The 25,708-nt window shown below is 42.0% G+C and overlaps 1 protein-coding gene across 17 annotated transcripts in view; it reads left to right on the top strand.

Annotated features, from left to right (window-relative positions):
* LOC134213259 (phosphatidylinositol 4-phosphate 5-kinase type-1 gamma) overlaps positions 1 to 21,746 on the top strand; it is a 164,941-nt gene extending 143,195 nt beyond the window's left edge. For 12 of the 17 annotated variants that reach the window (XM_062692109.1, XM_062692112.1, XM_062692111.1 and 9 more), the window contains 3 exons: positions 6,088 to 6,340; positions 6,714 to 6,889; positions 7,061 to 8,201. In XM_062692109.1, the coding sequence (XP_062548093.1) occupies positions 6,088 to 6,340; positions 6,714 to 6,889; positions 7,061 to 7,584 (953 nt within the window). In that variant the 3' untranslated portion in view covers positions 7,585 to 8,201. The other 5 variants (XM_062692119.1, XM_062692120.1, XM_062692123.1 and 2 more) reach the window with 5 other exon arrangements.
* Positions 21,747 to 25,708: the final 3,962 nt, after the last annotated feature.

The raw sequence follows: 25,708 nt of genomic DNA, 5'->3' as shown, positions 1-25,708 counted from the left end.
GTGAAGGTACCCCAGGTTGAGAACCGCTGTTATAGACAATTACACTTTAACCTCCATGTACTCAGTGACACAGTGAAATTGTATTGCAGATTCTTTTTTTTCATGGAAACTTTATTCACTTTTAATTAAAAGAAGAAGTTGTTCCACTTTCGACGAAAAAATATTGCGGATTTTGAGCGTTTGAAATATGTTTACCCGGCGAATCTGGGATCCTATTGGAATTTCCCGTCATCAATTTTGCACGGGAGTTCAAAACTTTTTTGCGTGAAGGGCATTCCCAGAAATTGGATTTATTATTGCCACAACAATTAGCACATTTGAATTTATTGGAATCTTCTCTCACAGGACAGGCGTCCCTGGGATGAGAGGTTCCACCAAAAATCATGCATTTAGCATTCATGTGGCAATGTTTAGTTCCGTGACCCCACTTTTGGCATTTACGGCACTGAGTGGGGTTTTGGAAATTTCCCCCAGGCCTGCGGAAATGTTCCCATGTAACACGGACATCATCATACTAAGGCCGGAGTGGCCTGTGCAATAAATAAAAGTATTCTCCATCCAGCTCGGTCTATGGCTGCACATCGCTAACCACGCAGTCTGTGGAGGGTCCGCAAATCCTCCTCCACCTGATCGATCCACCTTGGCCGCTGTGCACCTCGCCTTCTTGTTCCCGTCGGGTCGTTGTCGAGAATCATTTTCACCGGATTACTGTCCGACATTCTGGCTACGTGCCCGGCCCACCGCAGTCTTCCGATTTTCGCGGTGTGAACGATGGATGGTTCTCGCAACAGCAGATGCAACTCGTGGTTCATTCGCCTCCTCCACGCACCGTCCGCCATCTGCACCCCACCATGGATGGTACGCAGCACTTTCCTTTCGAAAACTCCCAGTGCGCGTTGGTCCTCCACGAACATCGTCCAGGTCTCGTGTCCGTAGAGAACTACCGGTCTAATAAGCGTTTTATAAATAGTCAGTTTGGTACGTCGGCGAAACCAAATAACTAGGCGGACTTCATGAAAATCGTACAACTCGTGTCAATCCCTGCCCTTCGTATTCCTCCTTCCAAAGCGATGTTGAATTGCAGACACGAAAGACCAACACCTTGCCGTAACCCTCTGCGCGTTTCGAAGAGGGACTCAAGAATGCCCCTGAAACTCGAACTACGCACAACACCCGATCCATCGTCGCCTTGATCAACTGTATCAGTTTATCCGGAAATCCGTTTTCGTGCATTAGCTGCCATAGCTGGTCCCGATCGATTGTATCATATGTGGCTTTGAAGTCGATAAATATGATGTGTGGGCACGTTGTATTCGCGGCATTTCTGCAATACCTGACGTATGGCAAACACCTGGTCTGTGGTAGAGCGTTCTCCCATAAATCCCGCCTGGTACTGCCCCACGAACTCTCTTGCAATTGGTGTTAGTCGACGGCATAAAATTTGGGAGAGTACCTTGTAGGCGGCGTTCAGCAATGTGATTGCGCGGTAGTTGCTACAATCCAGCTTATCGCCCTTTTTGTAGATGGTACACATGAGACCTTCCATCCACTCCTGCGGCAGAACCTCATTCTCCCAAACCTTGGTAGCAGCGCTCTAGCCAGTGTCTCACCACCGAGTTTAAACAGCTCTCCTGGAAGTTGGTCAGCTCCAGGGACTTTGTTGTTTTTCAGCCGGCCGATCTGCTCCTGAATTTCCTGGAGATTCGGAGCCGGAAGTCGCATGTCATGCGACTGGATCCTGTCCTGGATCACCTCACGCTCGTTTGTAAGAAGGTTCCCGTTTATGTCCTTACACATATCGGGCTGAGGCACGTGGCCCTTACATGAACGGTTCAACTTCTCATAGAACTTTCGTGCGTTATTAGCGCGGTACAGTTCTTCCGTCTCTTCACGGTCTCGATCTTCCTGCTGGCGCTTTTTCTTCCGAAAAATCGAGTTTTGTCTGTTCCGCGTCCGTTTGTATCGTGCCTCGTTCGCCCTCGTGCGGTGTTGCAGCCATCTCGCCCATGCTGCATTCTTTTCCTTAACTAACTGCTCACATTCGCCGTCATACCAGTCATCGTTTCTCTGATCCGTGCCTAGTGCAGCGGTTGCGGTGCTACCAATGGCGGATCGAATATCTCTCCAGCCATCTTCAAGAGACGCTGCGCTTAGCTGCTCTTCCGTTGGGAGTGCCACTTTCAGCTGCTGCGCGTAGTCTTGGGCTAGTCTACCGTCTTGTAGCCGCCCAATGTTTAGCCGCGGCGGACGACTCCGACGCGTGTTGTACACCGCCGAGAGTTTTGAGCGCAGACATACTGCAACGAGGTAGTGGTCGGATTCAATATTCGCACTGCGGTAAGTACGTACATTCGTGATGTCTGAAAAGAATTTGCCGTCGATTAGAACGTGGTCGATTTGGTTTTCCGTTACTTGATTAGGTGATTTCCATGTGGCCTTGTGGATATTCTTGCGGGGGAAGAAAGTGCTTCCGACTACCATTCCGCGGGAGGCTGCAAAGTTTTTGCATCGCTGGCCGTTGTCGTTCGATACGGTATGCAGACTATCCGGTCCGATGACCGGTCTATACATTTCCTCCCTTTCTACCTGAGCGTTCGTGTGTCTGCTCCAGCTGTGCATATATCGCTTCTTTCTCGTCGTCGGGTATCCCTTCGAGTGGGCTGTGCACGTTGATGATGCTATAGTTGAAGAATCGGCCTTTTATCCTCAGCTTGCACATCCTTGCGTTGATTGGCTGGCACCCAATCACGCGTTGGCGCATCATTCCCAGCACTATGAAGCCGGTTCCCAGCTCGTTGGTGGTGCCACAGCTTTGGTAGAAGGTAACCGCTTGATGCCCGCTTTTCCAAATATTCTGTCCTGTCCAGCAGATTTCCTGCGGGGACGTAATTAATCGTAGATTATCCTGTCGCAACCTTCGAAGCCTAGCGACTTGCAGTTCCATGTTCCAAGCTTCCATTCGTGTTCCTTTATTCGTCGCCTAGGTCGTTGCCGATTGTATCGAGTCGTATTATCTTCTATGTCGTTTGTAGTGGTTGTTTTAAAGGCGGCTTATTGGGCCTGCGCAAACCTCCTGTCTCGTCGGAGGGCTGTCGTGTCGGGGCTGTTGAGCGTCCCACCTAACACCAGGACTTGGGCTTGTGCGCTTTGAGCGGCACACGGTCGGCGGTCGGCGGCACACGGTTTGGCGGAGCCTACTTGCGGATACATGTAGCTTTTTATCTCCAGCTTCCTTCGATTTTTTCCGCGCTTTGGTAGGACTGTCTTGAAACCTTGTTTCTTAGAAGGAAGTGGAGCAATCAGAGACTCGCCCTTCCTCTTGTTTTTATTAATGCTCATTGCTGAGCGTGGAGACGTGACCTTCTAAGAGGTGTTTTGCCAGAACGGTGTCCCTGCAGGATTACCACCGCTTGTCGTAATTTTACTTCCGCAAACCGGGTCCAACGTAAAACGAAGGCACGGGTCCTTGCAAAGATCGTAACGGGATCAGTGGGTACAAATAGCACTGTTGAAATTAAAAAAGCTTCGAGTAGTATTAAAAACTTCCTTCCGCAAAGAGAGAAAAGAACCGCACAGCACGAAAGCACGATGCGACTCTGAATTCACTTAAATTATTAGATCCAGTTGAAAACCGAACTGAGCTCTGAGAAAATTATGGTACATAAATGCATTTCAAAGTATTACAAAGGAAGTGGATGATCTAATGCAGCACCTTTGGTTAGTAGAATTTGGATCATACGCACTTTACTCGAATGGAACACGTTCCAGTGAAGAACATTCACGATCATCCTTTATCTTGTCGTTTTTGTCGAAAGTGCTAGATATTTATCTAATTTCAGATTTATTTCAAAAGAAACTGTATATGAATTAAGAAAATTATTTTGAGCTTTTTAGTGGAATGTCTTCACTTGTCATAAGACGAGTTTGTACAATCCCATTGAATTCCACCACTTAATTGTTTCTTGACAGATACGTATTTCGACCTCAACAGTAAGGCCGTCTTCAGTGTCTCGTACTCGAGTAAGTCGCAAGTCGTAAGTCGAGTCAAGTACGAGACACTGAAGACGGCCTTACTGTTGAGGTCGAAATACGTATCTGTCAAGACACAATTATATGGTGGAATTCAATGGAATTGTACAAACTCGTCTTATGACAAGTGACTGTATATGAAGTCAATCCAGCTTTTCGCGCACGGTAATGGCGGCTCGGTGGGTTTAAAAGAGTATCCGTCCCTGTACTTCTTTGACATCTGGCTTGGGTTTGACATTTCGCTTTCCGCCTGTTCCATGATGAGGGGAGAGGGGAAATCGAAATGTCAAACCCAAGTCAGATGTCAAAGAAGTACGGGAACGGATACTCTTTTAAATCAACAGAGCTGCCATTACAGTGCGCGAAAAGCTGGATACCTTGAGGCAGTGGCCACTTTGAAATAGGACTAATATGTGATTATGATAAGCCATTTAATTGGTTTTATGCCCTATTCAGAAGATTGGCCAATAATTCTACATAAAATATAGACAAGACTGTCAGTAGGGGAAGGTGGGTAGACTTGATCCCCGGGGAGACTTGATCACCCCCTGTTTTATCGAGAACTGAAGTAGTTTTGTTCTAGCATATTTTTTTGTATATATCCTCTAGACAAATGACCTTTATGTGGTGAGTTATTTTTTGGATTGACAACCTTATTTATTCTGCAAGGCGGTTTGTATGTTTTGACCTTTCCAAAGATTTTTTTATTGGCCACGCGAAATTTGAACAACTATCCATAGCAATGCCCAAATGCTTTCGTTTTTTCACAGCACAAAGCCATAAATATGCTTAATGTTATGTACTGTTGAAAATGTCCACACCCCATCAAAGTTTTAGGATATTTGGATTTGAAGTTATTACCTCAATATGGGGACACTTAGTTATCCATGCAAAAAATTGGCGAAAAAATTAAAAAAATATATAAATCTGTTCTCAGGTTTCTAATTTTATGTAGATTTGACAGATTTGATGAAAGGCTGGCAGGAAAAATTATTTATTGCTTAGATATCATAAAAAGGGGATCAAGTCTCCCCAAATTTTAAAATTGCATTTGCTGTCGAATTCAATAATAAAAATCGTTCATGAATACGCACAGCAATTCGAAAATTCCGCGGGAAAGGAAGGAAAAATATTTAAAAAATCTGAGGGCACCTTTCTAATTTTATCAAAGCAAGTACTTGGAGAGGGATCAATTTCCCCCGAATATTTTAAAAGTCGATTTTTGACAGCACTCCAAAAAATCGATTGTGTATCAATAACAACAATAATTTAAGGACTGTCATACATCAGTAAAGTTAAATACTATATTTCTTAGAGAGTCTGTGTGGAAATCGCGTATGTTTATTTACTTTTGGCTGTGATACATCGGAAATCAGAAAAGGGGATCAAGTCTACCCAGTCTCCCCTACTAATGTAAAAACGCTAAGAGGGGAGAATTGCAATATATTCTATGGCGTAAACGCGTTAAGTATTGCTTATCATTTGGCCCCTGAAATTGGAGAAAGTTCTATTTTTTTGTTTTAAAAATCTTTAAATGAATTAAACATTTATTTTTCAAATTTCTAGAACAATATATAAATGTTCGGCAAATACATTCTGACTGAGTCATATTTCATTCGACATTTTTTGTAATCAATTTTCAATTGTGTTCTAATGTTGTAATCCTAATAGGATTATCCTATACAAAAGTACATATATGATAGAACGGAAGATAATCGATAATAATTCAGAGAAAAAATGACTAAATCGTATACTGTTTAATCGCATCGTAGTAAGTATTGAAGAAATCAGTTTGATCAGCCATTGACCAATTCTTCGAATTTCTTCAAATGTGTTTATTAATACGAAAAATATTTTGATTTTTTTCCGAGTTGTAAGTTTTATTAGTAGAAATAAATAATTTCACACCTCCACTGACGTCTGCACGCCTCATGTTTTCTCGAGAAGAATAATTTCTTCTGTTACGTTTGAAAAATCGCATTAACCTATAGTTTCTGGCAAATGTTAAGCAAAACAACTTAGCCGCTTTCTCCTCGTATTGTTATTATCGCTCGCTAGGCACATCTCCTTCCTGTTCTTCCACCCCTCCTCCCGCTTTCGACGATATCTCCGAGCACGGTAGCAGTAGTCATCGGCACTCGTCGGACGATAACAAAACGGGCAGCAGCGGCGGTGGTGGCGGCAGCGGTGGGGTCACCAGTGGCCTCAGCCGGAGCAGCGGGGGAATCGGCGACGGTGGCAGCACCGGAGGCACCGTGGACCGGCGGAGTGCTTCGTGCCGGAGTGATAACTACAAGGAAGACTCGATAAGGTAGGCGGGCGGTGGCGTGGGCTAAGATATTTGACTGGGTGGATGATTGAATGGACATTAGAATGTTTCGCGTTGAATGCGATTGATTGGATAGTTTCCATTCGTATCGGTTGGTATGATTCGTTGAAGTTCGGTTCATTCATGCTTGAAATGGTTGATTTATGAATGGTAGGAGTTTTGTTTTCGTTTCGTTTGCCTGCCGTTGATTTGTTTATCTAGAAATCATATTAATCCTTTTCTCTATCATCACTTTTTTCTTCTCTTTTATCTCTATTTCATGTTTGCATTTCCATCCGTTATTATTTTCGAAATATTTTCTATGTGTATTTCATCTTTATCGATGTGCCAAAATTCAAAATTTGATCCAATCCAGTATATCAGAAATAAGATTAGAAAGTCATTTAGCAGTCGAATCGTCATCCAATAGCAATTACGGATCTAGAGGTGCATTAGCGTGGACACCACCGGCCTCGGTCGAAGGATCCACCCCGACCTGGACCGAGGGAACACCTAGCTTTACGGAGTCGAGCTCCAGCGGTGATATAGGAAGTAAGTACTCAATTACAACACAGGGAGCCATTCAATCTAATCTGTAATCCACTATCTTTTATTTCATAATTTTCATCTCATTATTTCCTTTAGTTTTGAATGGCTTCTAGTAATATTTGTTTTTTTTTTAATTAAACATTCTATCGTATTTCTTTGTGTATTTGCAAACAGCATTCTCAGGCCATTCGTCTCCACTGCATACCACCCTCTCGGATCGGGACCGCCACAAGCCAACGGTCGAGAAGGCGCTCAATTCGCTCACGTCCGAAATGGTAAGCTTTACTTCCAAATCGCATTACTCCTCTTCCGCCTCGTCGGTATCGGCGTCGTCGTTCAATGTCAAGAAGCTCCACAAACAGGTGATCTATGTAAAGAACAATAGCTGCTCGAGTATAGAACAAAGTGGCACCGGCAGTGGGTCGATGGTCGTCAGCCCGGGTGGCTCGACCGGTGGGTCCACATCGTCGATGGCGATGATGACCACTACCACTACCAGCAGCAGTACCCGGCTGGCGTCCACCGATCGACCGCTGGAGTCGGCGGCATCCATTACGACCATCGGGACGACCGACGCCTCCACGACCTCGTCATCGCCGGTGACGGTATCGGTGGACAACGGCCTCGGTGCGTCTACCGATGGCAGTAGCGGATCACTGGCCGACCTCGAACGTAATGTGCTACGGATCAACGAATGACGTGGAATATAGTTCCCGCGGTGGAACCGGTCGCAAAAAAAAAGCAAATGTAATCGCATTGTGATTTAGAATATGTATTTATAGCTAATATTTATTGTATTCTGTTTAACATAGGTTATCACTTTTACAATTTTACAAATATCGAGATGTATGTCATATGCAAACTCTGTTTCAAACAAACATTCGCTCTTAAGCTCATCTTTCCGCATGGAGAATCTCTCATATATGACGAATCATTTTCATTAATGCCTGTGGAAGGATATTCCGTTTGTGTACATTAGCTTCGCTGCGGTTCAAACCACTCTAAAGCGAAATCTAATCGTTGATGCTACATCGTAGGACGTTCCATTTGTACATATCTAGTAATTAACGGATGGGTCTGTCAACGCAAGTTAACCACATTTTCCCCTGCCGCGGAACATAGTCCCATACAGAAGATTAGCTTTCACATCCAAGGTTCCATCATTGCAGCTAGACAAATGTTAAAATGCTCTTGAAAATTGTGTAATTACATTATTATTAGTTTTTATAATTTATTATTTGCAATTCAGTTTAGTTATATTATTGTAGAATATTCTCATACAATTATGCAATTACAGCCGAAATACAAAACCAGACATGTTAATTTGTTATTATTAATAATTAGAAAAGAAAGTCAGCTTTAACCTGCTTTAGTTTGTACTGTATACCTCCTTTCCATAGAACGATTACATTTTGTTCGGTTTGACCCAGGTTTGACGGATTTCCTTTTGTAGGCTATTGCTGATCCGCCAACCGTCGGATGTGTCTCGCTTTCCACGGATGGTTTCCTGTCGGCTTGGAGAAAACTGTTCTAAGTTAGTATTTATCTTGCATACATACATCCGTGTATCTCACTTCCGTGCTGTGTGTGTGTATGTGGTTTTGCGAGACCATTTCGAGCACTAATTTTCATCAATGCTGAATTTTGTTGAACTCTCAGTAACTAACAGCAAATTCATTCTTAAACGATTTTCATCGAATAACTAAGCTTCATATTTTGCTGATCACGCTCGATACAGAGTGAAAGTATATATACATTAAGGTGGTTCAAATTAGTATGGAAAAAACTTTTTTCAATTTTTTTTGATGGGCCTTATTCGGTTCTATTTGATGCCCTGATGCTCTGGACAAAATTTCAGCCAAATCGGTCAACGTTTGGGCGGTGCTAAACTCGTTGAAAGTTTATATGCAAAAATGTATGCAGAAACATCCAAAAACAGTGAATTGCAGTTGGACGGCACAACTTACGATGAAAAACTATGATACTCATTCAGATCTTGAAGAATTTAATACAGAATGTTATGCAGAAAACCGCGAGAAAATTAGAGTTTGCCCGGGTAAGTTATTAGCATTTCTCTGAAATGGGGTTTGAGCAAATTTCGTTTCTTTTACCTTTGAAAAGAAATAAATTCACCCCTACAACACTCCAGTAAAATGCTGTTATCTTTGCCTAATAAACTCTAATCTTTTCGCGGTTTGCAGCATAACATTCTGTATTTAATTTTTAACTGAATGAGTTTCATGGTTCTTGATCGTAAATTGTGCCGTCCAACTGCAAATCACTGTTTTTGGATGTTTCTGCATACATTTTTCCATATAAACATCCAATGAGTTTAGCATCGGCCAAACGTTGACCGATTTGGCTGAATTTTTGTCCTGAGCATCAGGGCAGCAAATAGAACCAAATAAGGGCGGCCCATCAAAAAAATTGAGAAAGTGTTTTTGAGCCACCCTAGTGCACATGAATACAACGGAAAGTTTTTATAAAATAGCTGTAAGCACTCGTCATAGCAGTCATATGATGAGATGTTTGCAGCCTAATAAAGTGGTTTGGTGAAAGACTCAAACATATAATAGCGAATAATCAGTCACTCATCCTAAACGCTCAGTTTTTAATGATATGTACTTCTACTACCTCATTGATCCAATTTTCACAGCTATAAAAGATGAAAGTCGACAATAAGATACTTCCTTAGCTTAGCTTGATTGACTGCACATTTTGTAGTTGCAGTCGTGGTTGAAACAGCAAACATGCACAGCTCACCAGTCGAAGAGCCTTCTTGGGATTAGAAAACTATTCTCACTGTATACGCAATGGAGTTTCATTTATTCTAGACCAATAACGATGCCGGCCACATCCTCACAGTCAATTTAGGTTCAGGAGGGGAAACTAAGTTCGGTACTCATTGCTACAGGAGACCGGGAAATCCTCTGCTGTTCCGTGAGCGCCACGGGAATGGGATAGTTGGTTAGATGAGAAGGTGATTTGTAGGAAGTTGCCTTGGTATGCGGCCAAATAATTAGATTGTACAAAGATCAAAGGTCAAAGTAATTTATTCACCCGCACAAGAAGTACGAAGCATTTAAATAATCGCGCGATCGTTCTGCGATAGATAACACGAGCAAACGTGCAATCAAAACACGATCGATCGCGCCGTGATTTATTTACTTTCCGAATCACCGTTTCCCGCGGCGTAACCATTCACAGCATTCAAACATTTGGCAGCAGCGTGACCGTACATGAAAAGATTTGCGTACTATGGTATTTGTAAATGCAGTTGGTGTCCGACAGGAGCGCTGCTGCATGCACCTGAAGCACTTTGTTTACATTTCCAATGGATCAAATTGCAATTTTCATATCGATAATTTAGACGATTTCCACACGTTTCGAGTTACTAAAATCTAATGCGAAATGATGAATTTGCATTTTTATAGGTTTCCTCAGCATTTCATGCAGTAAATTAGTATTACATTTAGGAGCTGCTACAAGTAGTTCAAACCATGGTACGAACTTAGTTCAAACCATGATCGGTGTAGCTAAAAAATCTAAATTTGTAAATCTAGGATGTTTTTAGAAGATAATGAACTAAACTTTCATATAAACTAGCGTTTGCAGTAGTAACATGTCTCTATAATGAAATAAATGAACTTAGTTTTGACGACTCGTCAAAAGCCTGCAATTTGATTAAATCCATCATTGGATTCCCTATTCAGTATTCACCCATTCGACATTTTAGTAAAATTCTAATTTATAACTTTGTCGAATAAACTTTAATCTTCTCGCGGCTTTCAGCCGCTGTATTTAGTTCTGCATGAATGAGTATCATAGCTTTTTTTTTATCGGAAATACTCGTTTGCAATACGATTTAAGAAATGTTAAGGCGTTCGTTGAAGCTTGAATCCGACAATGAAAATGAAGATTTATTTCAGAATCAGAATCAGAAAAAAATCCGCTCGCTGTCAATCGAAGTGGGTTTAATTGACCATAAAAGCCATCTCTAGATTCGATGCTAGTCTTCCAGTTGCTCCAAACAGAGCATGCTCCTAATTGATGAAATTATCCACACTACGATGTCTCAGCCTATTTCTGGATCATAGTTTTCAACTCTTCTTCGAGAGATGGTTCCTGGTTCCCGTCAGATTCAAAGGATGGTGCGTGTGAATCAGTAATGTATCCGACGGAGTATTATGAAACCGTCAGAACTCTTCTTTAACAAACTTGGACAGTGAGATCAGCTTGATGTTTCGGCACTCATTTAAATGTTTTACAATTTTCTCGTGCAATTTTGAAGTGAAAGGGTTTTGCTGGCTGTTCAGTTTACATAAAAAAAAGGTTAGGCTTGCTTCAGCCGTCAATAGCATGACGTCACAGGCTGAAGAATGTTGAATAACGATTTAACCAGATCCAGTTAATTAGTTTAGTTATGTTCCGTTTACAATCTTATTAAATATATTCATCTCATCGCGAAAAAAAGAAATACGGCATCAAATTCGTCGTTTTTTTTGCTAACATGCGTGCTTAGCACTGCTCACTGCTGAAAAAAAATCACAAAAATGAAAAACAAATCACCTTTTTATTGCTTTGTTTTTCGTGGAATGAATATCGGAGCTATGAGATGAAGTCCAGGAGCAGTCCATTTACGGAAAGTTCCTATTGAGTCTCTGTTGAATATTCTTTGAAATTCACACAGAAAATTGTGACTAGTAAAACTAGTGACTTTAACGTTGACTTTCCTAATCTCGATTAATTAAGACGGTTTTTTTTATCCTTTATTAGAGTGATTTTTTTGCAGGGAGAAGTTCATCATTAAACGGCTAATTTGGCATATCCAACTTTAAAACATCGAAAAAATGGTCGGAATTTTTGAAGATTGTTTTTGGATTTCTTCAGAAAATTCTTTCTATTTTCGATTAGAAATTCTTGGTAAGTTGACCGAAAGTAACAGACGGCCGAGCTGGTAATTTGGCCAAAAAAGCCGTTTGCCCTATAACAGGTTGTCTGGCCGAAAATGCCATTTAGCAGAAATAACTTTTTGACAGAATGGACCATTTGGCCAAAAGTGTCATTTGGTCCAACGGTGTCATACGGCTAAATTTCAATGACTGAACCTCGTACTAAACGGGTAAAATGGTCAGAAATGGCCACTTGTTTGGCGAAATGGTCTTTTTTGTCAATTGACCATGGCCTTTCTATTTTCAAGTCGATACTGAACTTTATGCCAAAAGACATCTAGCCAGATACCATTTAGCAAAACGTTTCACGGAAACTGTTATCAGATCAAAACTGGTTTGACCGAAAATGTAGGTTGACGATATCAAGCGATTGCCAAAAGGAAAATTTGGACGGACTTGTAAACAGTTATTTACCACAACAAGTAATTTGGCTGAAAATGTCGTTCGGGTGAAAAAGTCGTTTGACCGAATATACATCATTTGACCAAAAATGCCGTTTTGTAAAAATGTAATTTTGCAGAAAGAGCCATTTGGCCCAAAAATGTCCTTTCTGCAACCTTCTTTGAAAAGTGTCGTTCGGCTGAATTGATCTTTTTACCAAAAAGACGTTTAGCCGAATAGGTCATTTGACAGAAAGGTTGTTTTGCAGAAAGGACATTTTCGGGCCAAATTACCATTCCTGCCAAACGGCATTTTCGGTCAAATGATCTATTCGGTTAAACGATTTTTTTCGGTCACATTACCAGTTCGGCTGAATGTCCATTTCGGCTGTATGTCGTTTTCGGTCAAACTTTATTTTTGGTCAAACCGTTTTTGACCTGATAACAGTTTCGGATAAACGTTCAATTCGGCTTAGTGGGATTTGGTTAAATGGCTTTTGGTTTAAATGCCATTATCGACTTAAAAGTAGAGAAATTAGGAGATTTCGTTCAACGGTCGTTTGACAAAAGACCTTTTCAACGTAAATATAATTAGGCCAAACGGATTGATATTTTGGACTTAATTACCCATTCAGTTATTGACATTTTACCGTATGACCTGTTGGCCTAAACGATATTTTCGGACAAATGACCCATTCTGTCAAACGACCATATCGGCCAAACGGCATTTTTGGGCTGATGACCTATTCGGCCAAACGACCTGTTAGGGAAAACGACTTTTTCGGCCAAATCACCAGTTCGGACATACGGTTTTCGGCCAATGGAATTTCCCAAGAATTTCTTATGGACAACACATTAGTCGTTCGATAACTGCGACGCATTCTAATCTCAATTGTCAAACTTCGTCAAAATAGAAGTGCATCTGATTGTTCACTGCTATGCAGCTATCATCGATTTTGACATCGTTTTGAAACTCAGCTGTCCGATAACTGCCAAACTGATTTAACTTTCGAAATGCAGTTAAAAGCATTGAGTTAAATGACTTTCAGTTATAGAACGTCTACTGTACAAAGAATTTCCCGTAGAAATCCAATAATTTCGAACAATTTTTCGTTGAAACATTTTGAACAATCCTCCGCGAAATTCTGAAGAAGTTTCCGTTAATCTTACCAAGAATTTCTCCTGAAAATTCCACAGAATTTTTCTCGAAAACTTCTTTGAGTCTCCCGAGGAAATTCTTAAGAATTAACTGTTTTATCGTTGGCCATGCCAAACTAGCCGTCTTTATTATTCTAGACTGAGAAAGCCGACGGTAAAACACCCAAACAAAACGATGTTGAATAACAGACACGATAGACCATCACATTGCCGTAACCCTCTGCGCGTTTCGAAGGGACTCGAGAATGCCCCTGAAACTCGAGCTACGCATATCATCCGATCCATATCGTCGCCTTGATCAACCGTATCAGTTTATCCGGAAATCCATTTTCGTGCATTAGCTGCCATAGCTGGTCACGATCGATTGTATCATATGCGGCTTTGAAGTCGATAAATAGATGATGTGGGCACGTTGTATTCGCGGCATTTCTGCAGTACCTGACGTACGGCGAACACCTGGTCTATGGTAGAGCGTTCACCCATAAATCCCGCCTGGTACTGCCCCACGAACTCTCTTGCAATTGGTGTTAGTCGGCGGCATAAGATTTGGGAGAGTACCTTGTAGGCGGCGCTCAGCAATGTGATTGCGCGGTAGTTGCTACAATCCAGCTTATCGCCCTTTTTGTAGATGGGACACACGACACCTTCCATCCACTCTTGCGGCACAACCTCACCCTCCCAAACCTTGGTAATTACACTGGCAGCGCTCTAGCCAGTGCCTCACCACCGTGTTTAAACAACTCTCCTGGTAGTTGGTCAACTCCAGGGGCTTTGTTGTTTTCAGCCGACGGATCTCCTCCTGGATTTCCTGGAGATTCGGAGCCGGAAGTCGCATGTCCTGCGCGCGTGCTCCCAGGCTCATTAACATACCGCCACCGTTGTCTGCCACATCGTCATTCAGGTGCTCTTCGTAGTGCGGCCGCCACCTTTGGATCACCTCACGCTCGTTTGTAAGAAGGTTCCCGTTTATGTCCTTGCACATATCGGGCTATGGCACGTGGCCCTTATGTGAACGGTTTAACTTCTCATAGAATTTTCGTGAGTTACTAGCGCGGTACAGTTGCTCCGTCTCTTTACGGTCTCGATCTTCCTGCTGGCGCTTTTTCCTCCGAAAAATCGAGTTTTGTCTGTTCCGCACCCGTTTGTATCGTGCCTCGTTCGCCCTCGTGCGGTGTTGTAGCACATGCTGCATTCTTCTCCTCAACTAACTGCTCACATTCGCCGTCATACCAGTCATCGTTTCTCTTATCTGGGGGCACCGTGCCTAGTGCAGCGGTTGCGGGGCTTCCAATGGCGGATCGAAAATCTCTCCAACCATCTTCAAGAGACGCTGCGCCTAGCTGCTCTTCCGTTTGGAGTGCCACTTCCAGCTGCTGCGCGTAGTCTTGGGCTAGTCTACCGTCTTGTAGCCGCCCAATGTTTAGCCGCGGCGGACGACTCCGACGCGTGTTGTACACCGTCGAGAGTTTTGAGCGCAGACATACTGCAACGAAGTAGTGGTCGGATTCAATATTCGCACTGCGGTAAGTGCGTACGTTCGTGATGTCGGAGAAGAATTTACCGTCGATAAGAACGTGGTCGATTCGGTTTCCCGTTACTTGATTAGGTGATTTCCATGTGGCCTTGTGGATATTCTTGCGGGGGAAGAAAGTGCTTCCGACTACCATTCCGCGGGCATAGTTGGCCGTTGTCGTTCGATACAGTATGCAGACTATCCGGTCCGATGACCGGTTTATACTATTCCTCCCTTCCTACCTGAGCATCAGAGCTGTAAATATTCGATTATTTTTCTGAAGCCCATCGGCCTTCTTTGTCACTTCATTTCTAAACATATTCATATTCGGCTCTGCACCGTCAACTTTCAGAATGAACATGGGTCAGTGAGTATTTATTTGAATATCACAAATTATTAAATAATCGTAAAACTGAACACATTTTTGATGATTCAAATAAATACACGCATAGATCTAATCCCGACGTTCAATTGAGGGACATTTTTAGCGTCAAATGTCAATATAATCAAAGCTAATTTTGTTTTTTTCGCGCGCAGTTACCATACTCAGTGGTAATCAATTGAATGAATTTATGAAGAAGTAAACTGAGTAAGTCATTCTATGTTTTGAATAATCAAAACACGAATGTCAAAAGTCGGAGTGAATGTTCTTCATGAAAGTGAATATTTCATGCTCTGCTGAGCATTAATGTCACCGATGACGATTTTGACGTCCCGTAGTGGGCATCCATCGTATGTCTGCTACTGCTGTGGATAGAACGCTTCTTTCTCGTCGTCGGGTCTCCCTTCGTGTGGGCTGTGCACGTTGATGATGCTATAGTTGAAGAATCGGCCTTTTATCCTCAGTTTGCACATCCTTGCGTTGATTGGCTGCCACCCAATCACGCGTTGGCGCATCTTTCCCAGCACTATGAAACCGGTCCGCAGCTCGTTGGTGGTGCCACAGCTTTGGTAGAAGTTAGCCGCCCGATGCCGGCTTTTCCACACTTTCTGTCCTGTGCAGCAGATTTCCTGCAGCACTACGACGTCGAGATTGCGGGGATGTAATTCATCGTAGATTGTCCTGTCGCAACCTGCGAAGCCTAGTGACCTGCAGTTCCATGTTTCAAGCTTCCAATCGTAATCCTTTATTCGTCGCCTCGGTCGTTGCCGATTGTATCGATTCGTATTATCTTCTATGTCGTTTATAATGGTTGTTTTTAAAGGCGGCTTATTGGGCCTGCGCAAACCTTTTGTCTCGTCGGAGGGCCGTCGTGTCAGGGCTGTTTAGCGTTCCACCTAACACCAGGACTTGTGCGCTTTGAGCTGCACACGGTACATAGGGGAACAGACGGCTTTGGCAGGTTTTGTTCTATTATTGGCAGGGGGGTTTTTGTCGACCGAATTTTATGAAATTTGGCCACAATATTCTTTGATATGCAAAGAATGTTTAGGCCAAATTTGAGCAAAATCAGTCATAAAAAACCCCCCTGCCAATAATAGAACAAAACCTGCCAAAGCCGTCATTCCCCCTACATGATATATCAATTTATTATTGGGCGTTGTGGGTTGCTGCGCTTGATTCTTAGATTTTCCGCATACTGTACTACCGCAACCATAGGAATATCCACGACTATCGAATCATTTGCCCTATTGGTAGTTTATTGGGAACATTGCCGAAATTCAGGTTATCGAATTCTCTGCAATCAAAGAGTGAAAATGTTTTAATTTTTCTGTGAGGTTTGACTGCCGTGTAGACCTATGATGTACCACATTCATGATGACACTGTTTTAGTACATTAAATTCTGTCCTTTTAATAGATTTCTGCATTGCTTCTACTAACCTTTATTGTAATATGTTCTATTTTTCATGCTTACGATTATAACATTTTGGAAATCTACAGGAAAATTTAAGATACCAAGTAGACTACGATTACAACTGAAAAATAACTGTGACGATGAACTGATTGTACATTATTCCAAATCATCTGCCCATAATAAGCACGGAAAAATCGAATCCATACGAAATAGTAACCAAAACGCTACTCATATAGGAATGATTAATGCAACCAAATATATGACAACAAGAACAACAACAAACCAACACAGAATGGAAATTACTCTATGCCAGCGTTCGTTATCAGGAAATATTGAAGTGTAGCTAAGAATTGAACATATATATAATATACAAAAAAAATAATGAAAATCGCGTTAGTACTTAAGCAACATTTGCACTGTATAAAGTTAAATGCGCAGCATCAGACATCCAATAATCAACGTTACAAAACCAAATCTCAATAAGCAACCCAATGCAACCCAGTTGACATAGTTTTAACGACAATTAGCCGACTGTGTAGATATGATTGAAATTGGAATGGTGACAAACAAAAAACTATTATCATAACATATACAAACACTTGCATGTAGCTAACTGATTGCGATAGTGACATCACATTATTATTGAAATTGACACATTTCGCGAAAATATCATTACTGTTATTCCGGTTCGTAGCTTGTAAGGGACATCAGAAACATACAACATGCGAACATATGAACATCTGCATACACACCACACAAACACACACATAGATATGCTGTACTACTTGTAGGATACTTTGTTGAATAATCGAAATTTATCGTTCGGAGTAAAATAAAAAAAAAACCAAAACCAGATAAAATCGTTCGATTGTTTATCGCAAATTTAGATCAGGAAAATTAAAAGACTTACATCTATATATTGTACTCTTTACAATAATGCATTGTTTGAGAAAGTTACATAACCCTTTTCCGACAACACTCTAACACCTTTCTTCCCTTTATAGAGTTATTTAACCAAGTGATAGCAAACTCGACGCTGTTGTGTTAATTTTAAACATTTGACCCCTCATCTAATCGGAACTACACTTGTAACATTAGAGCGATTCACTCGGTATTCAAATTTAAAAAAAGAAAATTCTTTGATCCGTTTCTATTTTTCGTCTCGATACAGCTGGAAGCCATGGAAGATTGTTTCAAAAGAATCAGTAGTGTGAACAATTCCGACGAACGCGCCGGACATCAACAGGGGGAACGATGTGACTCGGATTGAAAGTTGTGGGAAATTTGCGCCGATTTAAATAGTTTGTTTCATTTCTTTCACGCAACTAGTTTCGTGCTTGTGAGCCAGACAATCAATTGACTTTGTGGTTATGTTAGGGATGATAACGAGGATGACGTGCGTTCCAATATACAAAAGTATGCAGTAAAATCAAATTCTGTGGATGTTTAATGGAACCAAACAATAAACGGCATTTACACGAATTATTAACCTAGGAGATGTGTCAAAACCATTTAATAGAGGCAGGCTTTGTAATAACATGATTTGAATAAATAAGAGGTCTGTAAATATGTGTTAAACGACTAGAAGTGCGATTTATTAAGTTCCTTGTCAGACATCCAAGGGCCGCTTGTAACATACATGTATTTTATTGCATTAAAAAATGTGCTCTTTTAAAACACTGTAATACCAATATTATTACTTGAGTTAGAATAATATTAAATTTTATTTTGTTTTTGTTATTTTTGTTTGCATTTGGGCACACATTTTTACGAATAAAATGTACTATTTTGATTCAATTACCGAACATGATAGTCTTATCAAATTTTTGATCTTATGATGTTCTCAGTATGTGTTTTTCTAATTTGAATTTCATGAAAAATTTGGAACGATTTCCCGGGAAAATTCAAAAGAAAAGTTTGAGTGTTATTTTTTTAAATTGAGAAAAAATGGATGATCGTTTCATGATTTAAAAGGCACCTATTATGTATTTCAATAGTACGGTTTTCTGAGTAGAAATCTTCTAGTTTATGTGTTGTTGTGTGTACGTTATTCAAAGTCAAGCTGTGGTGGGAGCCGTCTTGGCGTCAGCGGAAATAGTCAGACGGTAAACGATACACAATAACAGAAAATATGCGGACAACCTTCCAAAAAGGACCTCTAATTTATTCAAATTTAAAAGGTGTTTTAAAAGATGTTCAAAGTATTTCTATAAATTTGATTGGAAAATTTTCATCGACGCAAGCCATTCTTTATTTGTTAATCATCATTCGAAGCTAGAATGTAAAAGTAAAAGAATGAGTGAATGTACAAGAAATATATATAACAAACAATAATAATAAGAAGAAACAAAAGGTGTAATACGCTATGCAGTATAATAGATATGTGAAATATTTACAAGATGAAAAATCGATACAATAATAAGATAGTTATTAAAAATTAAAGGGGAGAAATCGAATTAAATTACAAATGTTCTCAGTTGTTCAGTTATTTGGATTTTATTTACCGGAGAATAGAAAATACGTTTATTTTGTTTGCAATTATTTCCATTTGAACTTTTTTGCGTTTTTTGGGCGCCAATATGTCTTCGTTGTGTTTGCCGAAAACTCATTTATTTCCCGATTGAACAAAAAACATACACACACATTCGGATAGATAGTTAGGCGTACTCGAAACAAATTGACAACTTCATCGCGGAGAACCCGAACAACAGAATGTTTGGAATAATAATAGTCTGAAACACAATCAGACGCAATAATTGTTATTATATCCATCTCAATGTTTACTCGAAAGTTCTTTGTTTGTAACACTTTCTGGCACCCTCACACATCGCGAAGCAATATTGTAAAACAAACACTAACTTATGTATGTATATTACTCCATTTAGCAAACTCTTTGCGTTTTTTGGTTATAAGATGCTTCTTTCTGTTTTCGGTGTTCGCTTGATAAAGACGGTAAAGGGTGACGATAGCCTATGGAACTAACTAGAATGTAATCAAAATAAAACGAAATTACTTACAAAAAGCCAAAAGCGAATTCGTCGAAAACAAAGAATCTATCCAACAAATATCATACATCTCAATGTATCTCGTGGTTGTAAGACTACTAAATAAATGAAAGAGAAAAGACATCATAAAACGCTGGTTTAGACTGATTGTGATTCCATTTCTTTTCTCTCACTCTGACCACCCTGCTTTCCTTACAGTGACTATAATAATAGTGTCGTCAAGTGTCAGAATTGGAACAGAATCGTCTGTCAGTTCCATACAAATGCGCGTTCCAAACGAGCAGGAGACCTGTCAAACGTGGCACATGACGTTACTCTTCTTATAGGACTCTAGCTTTCCTATGTTTTGTTTCTGTTGATTTTCGTTTATCAAATAGAATTTATTTTTCAGGTTATTCTTTTACTCACTCTTCCTTTTCTCTTCTTACAGACACACCTGTAGCGTAGACACTAACAGAGGCCGTAGTGCATTCAGTAGAACATGTACATAGAGTTGCCAACTAACACTTAACCGTTCCTACCAAACAACCAACAAACTGAACCACTACCGAACTGGTGCAATCATTTGCCCCCCGAACACAATACAGCATTGTGCCAACAACCGCTTATCCCTTGCTTGTCCAGAGATAATTTGCCGTGTTGTCAGAATCGGAAAGCGTAGCGTCGGAACTTGTAAATAAAATCAAATAATACAGTTCGCACCTTACCAATCTTCCCCATAGACGCAGGGAAGGTTTCTTCAAGTTGCAATTGGCGTACTGGAACTAATGTGCATTAAATAATTGTGTGTTCTCACTTACGTAAAACTAGGGTTTTTTTATTGCAAAGACCAGTCATCCAATTCTACAACAAGCTGCATAACGATTCAAATAACAAAACACGTTGTAAATGCGTTCCCAAGCTGCATTTACCGACGTTGATTATCAATGATTTGAATGTCTGTTCTGTGCGGCTTTATAATTTCCTGAAAATTAAGTTCATCGCTATTCTTGTTTACAAAATTCGGTTCGTTCGAATCGTTTTCTCATTCAACCGTAGATAAGAATATTGGCGAATATATCTCGCTTAACTTTTGAAAAGGACCTAAGTAACATTTTTTTCATGAATTAATTTGAATAGCGCAATCAACAGAACAACATGAAAGCTTTCGATTGCAGTACTCAAATTAATTCATGAAAAAAAATGTTACTTAGGTCCTTTTGAAAAGTTAAGCGAGATATCTTGTTTGCATGGTTCATGTGAGTTGATGAGCCAGAGATGGCTCCAATCATTTAGTTAGAGTTTATACCGTGTGCTACTAATTTCATTACAGACGCTGAATTTGTAAATGGGTAGTATGGTGGATATGTAGCACTGCGCTTTTGCAACAACTTGTTTTTAACAGCATGTTTTTCAAATTCCATTATACACATAGCTGAAGCGCTAGTTACACTAAGCTATAGTAAACGAAATTTATTTTCATTTATTATATTAAGTGATACTAGCGATCTCATGTTGTTTCCATTATGCTTCAAGTAATGCACTGCTAGACAAAGTTGAAGAAAAAACTGTAACAGCACATTTTGAAATTGAGCTTCAGAAATTAGTTACTGGACAATAAGTTCTTTGACTGAATGCTTGGAACCAATCCTGATAAAATTTACTTTCTTTGAACGCGATTTATTCCTTTAACCACATGTATTCAACTTACTAAATTCTTTAAAACATTTGAACCACGTAAACAAAGTACTATGTACATAAAATTTTGTTTATTGTACGCTAGATAACTGACCCGAAGATGGAACCGATTACAAATTGTGTAAATATGCAACCAAAGATAGATGGATCAAACGTTGCGCTTGCGTGGACAAACTAGTTGTACATATTTGTTAACAGGCTTTTGCTTACGCTGATAGGTGCTAGACCGCGCATGAAAGGGAGTAGTAATTCAATTTTCCTAATATCCATTTGCCAAAACTCTTGTCAGCTAATCTTAGTGTACTCAGAATGTTGTAAATAATTACGGAATGATATTAGTCAAATTTCAAATTAAAATATAATCGAACAATGATTGACTAGGCTTTTATGGCTTATGAAAGAAATCCCTTACGGTAGGTATCTTGTAATCTTGTAATATCAACGCACCCTCTGACCACAGCCTATCTGCGTTGATTTAATACCGCTGAGTGATACGTCTACTGGGCAACGCGGCCGGTGTGTACTGCGCTAAGATCTCCTTAGATGCAACCGGACCGAGATCTTCCCGTTTCGCAGCCATGAAATAGTAATTTATGCACTTGCTTTTCTAATCTACGGGAATATCTTATCTTATCTTATCTAACTCGCGGCATTTCTGCAATACCTGACGTACGGCGAACACCTGATCTGTGGTAGAACGTTCACCCATAAATCCCGCCTGATACTGACAAACGAACTCTCTTGCAATTGGTGTTAGTCGGCGGCATCAAACTTGGGAGAGTACCTTGTAGGCGGCGTTCAGCAATGTGATTGCGCGATAGTTGATATAATCCCGCTTATCGCCCTTTGTGTAGATGGGACACATGACACCTGCGGCAGAACCTCATGCTCCCAAACCTTGGTTACCCAGTGCTGCGCTGTAGTCAGTGTCTCACCACCGTATTTAAATAGCTCTCCTGGTAGTTGGTCAACTCCAGGGGCTTTGTTGTTTTTCAGCTGGCCGATCTCCTCCTGAATTTCCAGGAGATTCGGAACCGGAAGTCGCATGTCCTGCGCGCGTGCTCCCAGGTTTATTACCATACCGCCACCGTTGTTGTCTGCAACATCGCCATTCAGGTGCTCTTCGTAGTTCTGTCGCCACCTTTGGATCACCTCACGCTCGTTTGTAGGAAGGTTTCCGTTAACGTCCTTACACATATCGGGCTGTGGCACGTGGCCCTTACGTGAAGGGTTTAACATCTCATAGAACTTTCGTGCTTTATTAGCGCTTAGCGCGGTATAGTTGCTCCGTCTCGCGGTATAGTTGAACGTAAATCTGTGAAGTCTAACTATAAGAGAAATTGGGTAATGTTTGTGAATGACCCGTGTGCACCCACACAGGGCTGCGAAATGGTGAGTTGACATCTGGGAAGGAGCGACCTACACAGCTCTGGTCCTCACAAGTTCCAATCTCAGGTAGCATTGGTTCGGCTATCTGCAGCGGATGCCTCCAAGGTAGTCAAGTTAGTGAGCTTCAAGGTGGGATGGTCAGTTTGCCCTGTGAGCATATACGAGCAACCCGAAGTTTGCTTCAAATGCCTGGAACCGGGGCGCAAGCAATGGGACTGCAAAGGCCCTGACAGAAGCAAACGATGCCGACGCTGCGGATTGGAGGGACATAAGGCACAATGCTGCACGAACCCTCCCAATTGTTTAATTTGTTCCAGCAAAGCTGCGAACAGCAAGCACCCCATGGGGGGTTCGATGTGCCCGGCGTTTAAGCGTGCTGCAAAATCACAGTGCAGGTAACGCAGCTGGCTTGCTCGGCCTCGCCCGAGTGTCCGGTGTGCGCAGGTTTAGAGGAAACGGCGGAACACGTGTTTTTCGTGTGCCCACGTTTTCGCGCAATGCGTGACCACATGCTTGCCACATGTGGTCTGGACACTACCCCGAACAACCTAGTCCGGAGGATGGGTAAAGATGAAGTTTGCTGAAACTCCGTTTTATCGGCTATCGTCCAAATCGTCTCGGAGCTACACAGAAGGTGGCGCGTGGACTCAAGGATGGCTAGTTCAGGCGCAAATAAGAGGTGGTCCAAGGGTTCGGAGTCGGCTTCATGGGTCATACCGGTGCCCTGTGGTTGAACTCGATCCTTTTATCGAACAAGTGGCCGCGCGAAGAACAACATGGTATCGTCGCTTTCCCGGCGTCGGTCAAGCGGGCGGGTTCCGAGCCTGAGGACGGAAAGGGATCCTCGTCAAGGCTGGTGCAGGCGTAGGCACCGCGTCGGCAAGTCCCTCTGTGTGTTGGCGAATAGACCCTATCGCAGAAAGGTCAATTTGGGGTGCACGCGGCGTCATCATTCTTGATACCAGTCGTGCAGAGGGAAGCAGGCGCGAAGTCGACCCTTCCCACCTTCCGAGGACATAGGGCGTGGTAAGGCCACCTGGAAAGCCAGCAATGCGCTGGCACGATAACATGGTGCTCTTCTAAAAAAGCAAGTCACGATGTTCGGTGCTGCAAGGACACGCAGTTATCCTCGAGGGGGCGTTGTGCACGCCCACCCCCCCCCCCCCTTAAAAACATTACTTTCTGGTTGTACCGAAGGGACGATGGGCTCGGCGGCAATGGAAACGGTCCTGCCTCCCTTGTTTGCTGATGGAGGTGGTCCCTAACCCCACACTTCCTGGACGTCCAACCCAGGATGTCTGTTGAGCAGATTCCCCCTCCATTGCTTAGGAAGAAAAAAAGACGCACACACACGCACAGACACACGGACTGACAGACATTTGTTCAGCTTGTCGAGCTGAGTCGATTGGTATATAACATTATGGGTCTGGATTTGTTGTACGAGAAAGGCTAAACGAAACGATTTCCTTAGGTGGCCCATATTGCCCCGATCACCCCTACGCGAAAACTACGACAAGGTTGGAATCGATTACCGATTGTTGGAACGTTTGGTTAAGGGAACATACATATATAATGTTTGTAAGTAGCAGCTAGCTCAGGGCTACTCTCATCTCGGGTCGGTCACTCACATGCCCGAGAAGACTCACAATCGAAGCGGACCATAACAAACAGAAAGAGATGGCGGAACAAGCATGTACCTAAGGCTCAGTTCTTAAAACGAAAACAATGAAAGATTCATTTTTTTTTATCGAAGTAGCATTAAGAAGAAAGGATTCGGAAAGAATAGGAGGGAAAAAGGAATTCATTGCGGCCGTGCTGCAGTCGTTGGGGCCCTTATGATGCATGCGAGAAGATTTCGGACGGGAACATACCTTCACAGCTACAGGCTGAGGATTGAGTGCCGGGTAAGGCACCGTTTTTCCCAGGGGTCGGAATAAAAGCTGCGTATTTATCCACATTATCGTAGCGGATGTTTGCTAGGATCCTGGCTTGGCTTCTGGAATTCGATCCTCGTGCTGCGGTTTGGGATCACCGTCGAGTGTGGATGAAGTTTCTCCGCTGGGTTAACCTTCGCCTGGGTAGAACGTTTTTGACGAAGTAAGGCTTGACGGTGGGTTAAGTGCCAACTTGAAGGTCCCTAGAGTTCGTGAGCGGGGCGGCAACTCATCGGATTTTGGGTTGTGTGAGCGGGGATATTCCTGCCGGACCTCACAACACCCGTCACCTCCAAAACTTCCGTTGCCGCTTACTCGCAACGTGTGACTCGACAATAACGAGGGGGCTTGTCGGCCACCAGCCTAGAGCTCGCCACCACCACCTCGATTTTTGGATGCCTGCCGGGTAATTTCCTTGCCAAGGCCTTCCGGATACTTTTCGTGAGAAACTAGTCTTCCACGTGATGCCTGGGGGATCGTCTCGGGACACCGGTGACTGTCGATTCCCTTTAACTGCTGCGACAATGTCACGTGCACACCAGTCATGCTACAAAGCGGTTCGCGTGTCCGTGGGCTATATTAACTGGGCCTGCCCTTTTTCACTTTGGACCACTTTTTAAAGATTTTTCGCGGTACACTACCACTAGGGTTCCAAAAGTTTTTCTTTTCCACCAGACTCTCTGTCCAACACAACTGGTGCGATTTAGGAAGAACGACTTATATTCGGGAGCAGGCGATGACGTGTGTCAGCTTCCACGGTCTCGAATCCACTGCCTGTCCTCTAATCCCTCGGTCTCAATCGGGGCAATTCTCCTCTTGACTCTCATGCTCTCATCTTCTCTTCTCATGCGCCGGAAACAAGAAACCGCAGAATTGGTCGGCAATGATGGGATGCGAGTAGTGTTAATTAGGTTAGTAGAATTAATTTCTCATTGAACAATTTTTCTTTTAAATTTCATCTAATATTGTAGTCTTGTTTTCTCCTCACTGTTAGAAGTATTAGGGGTAGTTCACAAT

Source organism: Armigeres subalbatus, chromosome 2 (genome assembly GCF_024139115.2).
Source record: "Armigeres subalbatus isolate Guangzhou_Male chromosome 2, GZ_Asu_2, whole genome shotgun sequence".
In the NCBI taxonomy this organism is placed as follows: Eukaryota; Metazoa; Arthropoda; class Insecta; order Diptera; family Culicidae; genus Armigeres; species Armigeres subalbatus.
This window is presented reverse-complemented; position numbering and strand designations above follow the sequence as displayed.